Raw genomic sequence first — 10067 nt, 5'->3', positions numbered from 1 at the left:
GGGAGCAAGTTAGTGTGTGCGCTGACCGGGCGGGGGGGAGGAGGGGAATCTCCCGCCATTTTTCAATAATTTCCTCCGGTGCAGCTGAGGAGGAGTCGTGACTGCCGAACGCGGGGACCCGTCGCGAAGGTTGGGCCGGAGGCCGCCGGGCGGCGCAGCGGTGTGCGTGGGAGTTCCGTGTCCCTGCGTCCCGTTGCATGGCCCTCGCGCGGCCGCGCCAGCACTGAGGGAGCCGAGTTCGCGCCGCCCTCTCACCCCTCCCCTCCCCCACCCCACCCCCGGGAGCCAGGCGCTCGCTCCGGGCCGCGGGGCCTAGTGTTGCGCCGCGGGCTCGCCGAGGAGCCGCCGCCTTCCGGGCCGCCGCCGCCGCCGCCGCCGCCGCCGCGATGGCGCCGCTCCTGGGCCGCAAGCCCTTCCCGCTGGTGAAGCCGCTTCCCGGCGAGGAGCCGCTCTTCACCATCGCGCACACTCAGGAGGCTTTCCGCACCCGGGAGTATCCTTTCCAGCCTGGCCGCCGGGCCGCCCGCGGGGTGGGGCGGGGTGGGCCGGGGGCTCGCCGGGCCCGGCGGGCCGCGCAGCCCGCCCCTGTGGCAGCTGTCAGCGCGCCCGGCGCCGGCGGGCCTGCACCCCCGGGCGGGAGCTCGAGCCCGCCGTTCCGCGGGGTGGGCGGGCGGGCGGGGGCGCGGGCCGGCCCGGGGCCCCGTGCCCTCCATCCTTTCCCGGCTCCGCACTTTGTCCCCGGGCCTCGTTTTCGAGGAGCGGCCCCCCTTTCCCCCGGGTGGCATTAGGCCCTAAGTACGAACGGGAGATGGGGGTCCTTGGCTGCTTTTCCTTTTTAAATTAAACCTTTCTCTTGAAGTTTTTGAAATTGTACCCATGCGGCCTCGTGATCCGGCTTGTGCAAGATTTTTTGTGTGCGTTTTTTCCCCCATCTCCGCGGGGGCACTTGGGTTTTTCTCCTCCCGAGTGGACTTTAGGCCGGTCGTGAGCTGACAGGATCGTGAGGCACATACCCCGGAACGAATTCCAGACCGGGGAAGGGGAAGAAAAAGTTATCTTGGAGGAGATGATGCCTGCCTTCCCCGGCATGCACAGGTTTGAAATGTTGACGATTTAGGAGGAGATCGGTATCTGCCTTTAAATGAACATATAAAAAATACCAAGACCTACTTAACGGTTTTATGTTGTATTTTAGGAACAGGAGGCTGATGTTTTAAATAAGACGCATCCTCTTTTCTAATCATCGTTTAAGGTTTCTTGTGTAAGCTTGAAGTCTTCTTATTTACTTTTTTTTATGGATGCCGGATGAGTCCTTTTGGAAGCACAAGTGTAAAAAAGAAGTAGATTTCGGAATCAACGCTTTCTTTAGGAGTGAAGGCTAAATACATTGAGTTTCATCAGCCCTTCCTTTTGGAAGGACTTGATTTCTTAGTTTCTGTTTGCTTGCTTGCTTTCTCCAACGCGTTCTTCAGCAGTGGAGGCTAAATATATTGAGTTTTATCGGCTCTTTTCCTTTGGAAGGATTTGATTTCTTAGTTTCTGTTTGCTTGCTTGCTTGCTTGCTTCTGTATGGGAGGAAGTGTCCATGTGAGCGATGATATCATTTGATTTCACTTCATTTTGATCCTCTCTTTGATATAATATGATCTTCTACAGGATAGCCTGTTTCTTGTTCCAGTGCAGTTTGTGGATGTAGGGTGTTTACATACAAAGGGGCCTGGAAAGTGAGCCTGTGCTGTAGGAAAGCTGTTGGAGAAATATAGCTAGAGCATCTTGTAGCTGAAATGGATCTTGGGGATGGTTGGATTCTCTAGCCTCATTTGCCAAGTGAACCCAGAGGGTTGGTGGACTTGTTAAAGGTCAAACACTCTGAAATGATGAGAGTTAGGAGTAGAATGCAGTGCCTTTCTACCTTATCCTTGTAAGCAAATCCAGGAAAGAAGGTGGAATGCTTGGTTTTTCATGTTAGTCAACCTCTGTCAGTGGTATGAGATAAGGTGCATTTTAGGGAGGGGTTCCATGATAATCTGGTTCTTTTTCTTGTCCTGTAAGGACTTTTGGGAAGCTTTGGAGAAGTACTCCAACCGCTAAATCCATCATTATTCTAAAGGCGTGCCTACTTTGTAAAAAAAATATTTAGCCCCATCAGTGGGGTTAAAAAAAATTATTGTGGGAATCTGCCATATCCTTTTGAAATGTTATTCAAATATCATTTTTTGAGCAGTTGGTGGATACTCACACACTAGTATTACCAGATGTTTATTTTTATGTCTGCTTGGAGTGTAGCATAAGACACACTCAATAGAGACAAGTTCCAAGTCTGTGATAGGTGTTGAGCCATGTGAAAAATGGCTAAAAGAGAGCTAATTTTTTAGAATTGGCAGTACAGACATTTTCATATCGTTTACAGAAATAGGTGAAATGTAATGATATATATGAGGAATTTCTCTTAATGAGAACAATTGAAAATTGAAACCTGTACCTTTTATATGTTAGGTATTTTTAAAAATTCTTCATTTTAAGTATTTCCTATACCAGTATGTAGAACCAACCCCTTTAACAAAGGAGTCCTTACATTGCATTGCATATTGAGGGGGAAATTGCTTGCATGGGAATTTCTACAAGTGGAAGCTCTTTGCGGATGGTTTTAAACAATTGTGCTGTGTGGTTGGCAGGTTGGTCTATTTCTTTATTAGGCTCTTAGTGATTTCATAGAGAACAGGTATGTGGTTGGTTAACAGCTGCATTTAAAGTATACTGTTTCCAGTTCTTAATATTTACAATTATGTTTTTAATAGGATTTGATCTTTAATTTTCTCCTAATACCTGCCTTTTGATTGCATGTATATGCAATAGCAAATCAGTATAACATTTTATTGACTTAAAGCTTTAAGTGATGGTATGTTCTTGAAGGCTTTATTGTACCTCTTCATTAAACTTCCAGTGGTAGTTGTGAATGATGCACACGTTTAATGACTAGGTTTTATATATTGGTGATTACGTTTTTTGTATTATAGGTTTGAATCTATGGGACGTTACTTCCTAGGTTAATACTAAGGCAATACACTAGATCTTCCTTGGAAAGATTATCAGAATCAGTTCTTGATGTTATTATCTGGCAATAGGATAATACAGTGAGTAAGTCCAGATGGGTTTTAAGGAGAAACTGAAGCTACAAGCAGCCTGCTGAGGGTAATATGTTTGTCGTATTGCTTTACTGTCCTGCTTTGTAAAGCTTGGGAACATCTACTTCATAACCTTGTAATATCAATATATGAGAGCTTTTATTTTATTTTTTTCTTTTCTTAATGTTTACTTATTTTTGAGAGACAAAGAGGCAGCGTGATGGGGGAGGGGCAGAGAGAGGGAGACAGGCTCTGGGCTGTCAGCACAGAGTCTGTCGGGGGGGGGGGGCGGGGGGCTAGAACCTATGAGCCCCACGAATTGTGAGATCGTGACCTGAGCCCTTGAAGTCAGAAGCTTAGCCGACTGAGTCACCCAGACGCCCCTATGAGAGCTTTTAGATGGCATAATGAGGAGGGGCTATTAGAACATAGTTAATCAGGCTCTAGGCAAGAGTGACTACAGCCAAGTTGTAAGAGCTGGAGTTAAATTGTAGTTGCAAGCCAGGATTTTATTGGACAGTTGGAATAATGATTTCTTAGGTTGGTTTTTATAATTTAATTTCTTAAGAGTGAGAAGTTAAACTAGATTAGAATTGTTTTTAACTTGATGACAGACTGTTCCAGAGACAGAAAATAGGATAAAAAGCAAATCTGGAGCTGGTGCTTTGTCATTTCACTTAGAACTCTTAGGGTTATAGTTATGCTTATTTAACCTCCATACTTTTCTGGGCCACTTCCTTTCAGGCTATCAAGTACTTTTATTGAAAGAAGGCTAAAGAGAACAATGAAGCAGCATATTGTGAGGAGGTAGCTCTTGAACTCATGAAAAAGTAGATGCATAATGAGATATATAGGATTTGAGAATATCTTGTCATTTATAACTTACACAACCTTTGGAGAATTGCTTTGACATTTTGTCTGCAATTATATGTGCAACAGTGGCTGGAACATAAAAACCTCAATTGGCATTTTCTCTGAGTAGTTATTTGAGAGTAAGTGACTTATTTTGGTAACCTAAAATCTGAAATAGGATTTAGAGGCAGCTGACTCAGTATCCTTCTAATGGGCTTTTTTCTCTTCTTTTTAATTTTTTTCTCTTTCTCTTAACATAAGACAAAGTAACAACCAGAGCAGAGTTACATAAACTTAAAAATATCCAATGTTGGGTTGTAGGACTTTAAGTTTTTGATTTTCGGAATGAATCGTAGATTACTAGTTAAATTTTTCATGTATTGTCAGAGGGCATGCATTCCTAGATGTGAATCTTAGGTAGACAGTGCTGTCCAATAGAAATATAATGTGAGCCACAAGTAATTAAATGTTTTCCAGCTTAACCGACTGAGCCACCCAGGCACCCCCAGAGAGAGAGAAACTTAAGCAGGCTCCTTGTTCAGTGCAGATCCTGATGCACATGGCTCAATTCCACAAGTCTGGGATCATGACGTGAGCTGAGAATCAAGAGTTGGGTACTCAACCGACTGAGCCACCCAGGCTCCCCTCTGGTGGCAGAAAGATCTGGAGGATACTATGGTGGCTTTTTGAGTTTCTTGGAAGTGGCATCTGTCATGTTTTTCATCTGTTGGTCAAAACAAGGCATGTGACCGAGGCTAACATCAGTGGAGAGGGAATGGGCATTACTCTTCATAGGAGGCATTGCAAGCCACAGGGCAGAGGGTGGAGATGTAGAATCCTTTTATGGAAGGGAGGTGAATATTTGTAAATAATACAGTCTCCTATGTTTCAGGGTTCAGGGAATGTTTCAGGGGAAAGTCACTTTTAAGTTCATATCTAAAGTATGATTAGGGTAGTTAGATCAAGAAGAGAAGAGTTTGTGAACTTGGAGATTCTTAAATTTTAATGGAAAGAAGTTTTATATAGCTAGAGTGAAGAAATGGGAATTGAGATAGAGTTGCTTAGTGGTGAGATACACAAAGGGGCTGGACCATATAAGTCCTTGGGAGATAGGCTGAGGAGTTTGGATTCTGCCTTAAATATATTGGAGGCTGTTCAAAAATTGGAGCAGGAGGCGCTTGGGTGGTTCAGTTGGTTGCGCATCTTTTGACTCTTGTCTTTTGACTCGATTTGTGTCAGGTCGTGATGATTCATGGGATCAGGTCCTGCATCGGGCTCTGCACTGCTTGAAATTCTTTCCCTCTCTCTGCCCCCTCCCTCTTTCTCTCTCTCTCTCTTAAAGTAAATAAACTTTGAAAAAAAATTCAATCAGGATGGAAGCAGGCTTTTAGGTTGAAAGCTCACTGTGGCTGCAGTGTTGAGAATCTGTAGCCTTGAGACTAGTGAGGCAGTTACTAAATAAACGAGGCAATAGGTAATGGTGATCTGAACAAATGTACTAGCCCTTGAGAAGTACAATAGATTACAGAAATAAATTTGGTAGATTTGACAGGATTTGGTAATTGATTGGGGAGGAATCAAGGATTGTATTTTGGTTATCACTTGGTTAGTTGGTCGTTCTCTGATAATAGAGAACGCTGGAAGAGGATCTGGTGTTTTTTTTCTTTTTGTTTTGACTGGGAATGGGGGGTGAAGATAGGAAGTTTAGTTTGGGTGCTAGAAATTATTAGCATGTAGATAGTAATTGAAGTTATGGGCATTGATACTGCCACCGCAAATGAGAATGTTATGTTGATAGTGATTTTCAAAGGATGGTGGGAAAGCCATGTATCCAGGTAGAAGGGTCTTGTATTGTTTGAAAAACTATAATCAGCCAAAAAATTTAATATTTAAATATGTATCATTTGAGAAAAAAAGTTTCCCCCTTTTTTTGCTTCTTAAAAGAATAGGAGTACCTGGGTGGCTCAGTCGGTTAAGCGACCGACTTCGTCTCAGGTCGTGATCTTAAGGTTGGTTGGTGGGTTTGAGCCCCGCATTAGGCTCTGTGCTGACAGCTCGGAGCCTGGAGCCTGCTTCGGTTTTTGTGTCTCCTTCTATCTCTGCCCCTCTCCTGCTCGTGCTCTGTGTCTCTCTCTCAAAAATAAACTTAAAAAAAAAAAAAAAAGAAAGAAAGAAAGAATGAAAACCACTAAGTAGAGCTCAACAAAATCTTGAGTGATTTTCAGTAATTTGGGAGCCAGAGGATTACTTCCCAGTGCGAACGTATTTGCATTTCAGGGGCCTGAGGGCAAATGAGATTTTAAAGTAAACTGTAGAACTGGGTTTAAAAACAAATAAGATTGAGTAAAAGGATGTTTGGGTGAGAAGCACAAAGGACCTGAGGAGGATTACCGGTGAGGTCAATTAAAATGTTTAAAACTGTTATGGCTAGGTGGGAAGGGAGGATCAGAGGCTAAATTTAAATAATGGCTCTGTTGTGGAAGTGGAAGGACTGAACTGAGAAAAACCTAAGTGGTTGCAATTAGGGACTGAAGAGCTGAGTATGCTTCCCTCATTTCTGACTTGGACACAAGGGCCATTAAGAGAGATTGGGAATAATTGCTAAGGAGCAAGTTTAGGAGGGGAGGGAAGGGAAGGGGGTAAAAAGAGTTTAGAAAAAGTTGGATTTGAGATCTAGATGATACCCGACTTGTATGTTGTTGGCTGCATAGGTCTAGATCAAAGGAGAATCACTGGGCACATGACTCCTACTTTTAAAAATAACAGCTAATAACAGAAACTTAATAATCTTTAAGATCTATTTGTTTTATCTCACATTCTCTCTGATTACACAGTGAATTTCTTCAGTATAACTAAATAACGTATTAGAATGTTATCAAGCTCTTTAAATGCTTTCATAAATCCACTTTCTGATTCTTTTTTTTTAATTTAATTTTTATTTATTTTGAGAGAGAGGGAGGCAGACTCCCAAGCAGCCTCCGCAGTCCTCGCAGAGCTCGATGTGGGGTTCAAACTCATCAACCGTGAGAACCGAAATCAACTGAGCCGAAATCAAGACGCTTAACTGAGTCACTCTGGCGCCCCTGATTCTTCCTGTCCTGATTCACCTCCCCCCTCCCCGTGCAAACAGACAGAAACATAATAATTTATCTTATTGATTAGTTATGATAATGTCACTTTGGAAGTCATGCTATTTCCTTTTTTCTCTATAAATTTTTATAAATTTTCAGTGAGATTGAATTTATATAGCTTTATATGGAAGCTTGACTCCTGGTTTTTACTGGTACTCTATTTTGTTTAATCATTTAAATATTAGTATCACCTCTCTGGTGAGGAAAATAGACTTAAACTGTTTTGGTTTTGGCAGATCCAGAGAATGCTACAGTAAGGGAAGGTGCTCATACTATTGGCTAAAACTACTATTTTGGGTTATCTATGCATTTGTCCCTGTCATCTATCTTTGCACTGATTTCAAAGAATCTCTGTATATTTAAAATGAATTACTTGTTGAGTTGTGAGGTAGTATTACAGAGGGAGCTGCTTAAATACTTTTATTTCAACTACTATAAAAAGTGTCACTTGGAAAGTACAGAGATTGGCAGCTAATTCTCTAGTTGTGGTGTCAGTTTATTTTTTTGGGTAGCATCTGTTGCTGTGCATAAAATAAATGAGTTAACTTGTCATTTGAATTTGAATGTGTCTGGCTGATAGTGAATTCCACTTGGGACGATGTGGAAAGTTACCATTTATATGGCACTAACTTGTAGGATGTTTTCTTCCTCCATCTGCCTTACAAAGACCGAACAATGTCTGGTAAATGACTTGTGAGTGTAGTATTATTGGAGGCGACATAAAGGCTGGATAAATATGATATCGAAATTATTTTTAGGGCTTTATGGAATTTATTTTTTAAACTCAACAGGTGTTTCCAAAGTAGGCTGGAAGCTTATAGTAAGTGGATCATTAGCTGGTATACAGGCCTATTCAAATTGCCTGTGAGACTGGGGTAGTCCTCTCCTCTTTCTATGGAAGATTCTTAAACTTGCTGACCATCTAAGTTAGGTAACAATTCCACGTACCTTGCATTCTTATTCCTTACAACTTGTGTTTAATTTACCTTTACTTTGTCTTACAAATTTTTAGTGCTGTGGGAATCTGAAACAGGTGAATTGAATAAATCACATTTGTACTAAAATAGTAATATTTGTAAAACAAAAACATGACAAACCATTTGAATCATACTTTGGCTTTAATAATTTTGTTTGAATTTGCCACTTGAAAACTGTGATTTCAATTTTACCTTAAGCTGTACAATATAGAAAGGTTGCCATATTATAGACTTTTTTCTGTGTAAGTAATTTGTGGATGTGGATGAGTTTTCTCAGTTGCTTGATGATTATTTTCCTGAGCGACTGCTAACAGAGAGTATGAGGCCCGCCTGGAAAGGTACAGTGAGCGCATTTGGACCTGTAAGAGTACTGGAAGCAGTCAGCTAACACACAAGGAGGCCTGGGAGGAGGAACAGGAAGTTGCTGAACTGTAAGTATTAGAAGCATTGCCCTTCTAGCACCATCTTCAAATTATTGGGAAAGAGGGAATATTAACAGTAAAGCAATATTTGTATTTAAATTTATGGGCATACATTAGAATACATTAGTATAATGTATTGGTATCTGAGTCCCTTTGCCTAGTGGCATTTTGCTGGTAACAAAGTATGTGGAATATATCGTCGTATGTACACTTGTTTAGGGTATTTACCAGGCTTTTAAGTGTTCTTGCTCTATACTTCTACCTTGTAAATATCCTGGAAATGTTCTAAGCAAAGGAAGCTGACACAATTTGGAAGTAATACGGGGGCAGCAAATTAGAAAATTTTCTTTATTTTGTGGTCATTTGAAATTTAGGACAGTCTTTACAGCAGCTATCAAAAAAAAAAAATTCACAGTTTGGGGTGCCTGAGTGGGTCAGTCGGTTAAGCATCCAACTCCTGATTTTGGTTCAGGTCATGATTTCATGGTTCGGGAGTTCAAGCCCTGCATTGGGCTCTGCACTGACAGTACAGAGCCTACTCTGGATTCTATTTCCCTCTCTCTCTGCCCTGCCCCTGCTCTCTCTTCTCTCTCTCTCTCAAAATAAATACATAAACTTAAAACACTTGTGTATGTTGAAAGTGCCTACTCATATGGGTATTCTCTCAGAGAAAACACTCAGAATTTGGGCAGTAGGAGCTTGCGAAAGATACATGGAAACTAGGGGTGATAATAAAACAGAACTGTTTTGGGAATTGGGAATAGAAACTTTCTGTGGACTTTTCATTGACTTCTGTTGGTAGCAGATAAGCAGAGAGCATACAGTTTAGTAATCTAATACTGTTCTGCTTTTTTGCTGGTGTAATGACACTAGGTGCAGTTAAGACCTAGTTCTAGTAGTGGCTCCATCACTGACTAATAATTAGTTGAGTCTGTTAATCTGGTGCCTCTTTCTTCTTTGCTTGGTCACTTACATTGTTCCATTTTGGGTTAGTGTTATTACTTTAAAAGAAATTGTTTTTAAATGTTTATTTATTTTTGAGAGAGAGAGGGAGACCAAGGATCTATCTGAAGTGGGCTCTGTGCTGACAGCAGAGAGCCCAATGCGAGGCTCGAACCCAAGAGCTGTGAGTGAGATCGTGACCTGAGCCGAGTCATGCAGCTGCTTAACTGAGCCACCCAGGCCCCCCTAAAAAAAAATTTGTTTTTTAATGTTTATTTATTTTTGAGAGAGAGAGAGACTGAGTGCGAGAGGGGGAGGGGCAGAGAGAGAGGGAGACACAGAATCCAAAGCAGGCTCCAGTCTCCGAGGTGTCCGCACAGACCCTGATGCGGGGTTTGAACCCACGAACCGTGAGATTATGACCTGAGCCAAAGTTGGATGCTTTGCTGACTGAGTCACTCAGGCACCCTGGATTAACACCCTGGATTAGTGTTAATTACATATGTGTCTTGTTTAGTGTACTAGACCAGGAGTTGTGCAACTTTATCTGTAAAGTGTCACTTAGTAAATATTTTAGGGTCTCTGTCTCAGCTATTTGTCTGTGACATTGTACAGTGA

General features: G+C 42.1%; 1 protein-coding gene across 1 annotated transcript in view; it reads left to right on the top strand.

Annotated features, from left to right (window-relative positions):
• The first annotated feature begins 16 nt into the window (after positions 1 to 16).
• BAZ1B (bromodomain adjacent to zinc finger domain 1B) overlaps positions 17 to 10067 on the top strand; it is a 73228-nt gene continuing 63177 nt past the window's right edge. Inside the window, exons 1-2 of the mRNA XM_058709895.1 lie at positions 17 to 493; positions 8400 to 8516. Of these exons, the coding sequence (XP_058565878.1) occupies positions 387 to 493; positions 8400 to 8516 (224 nt within the window). The 5' untranslated portion in view covers positions 17 to 386. The remainder of the gene's footprint in view (positions 494 to 8399; positions 8517 to 10067) is intronic.

The sequence above is a fragment of the Neofelis nebulosa genome, chromosome 18 (genome assembly GCF_028018385.1).
Source record: "Neofelis nebulosa isolate mNeoNeb1 chromosome 18, mNeoNeb1.pri, whole genome shotgun sequence".
Classification (NCBI taxonomy): Eukaryota; Metazoa; Chordata; class Mammalia; order Carnivora; family Felidae; genus Neofelis; species Neofelis nebulosa.
This window is presented reverse-complemented; position numbering and strand designations above follow the sequence as displayed.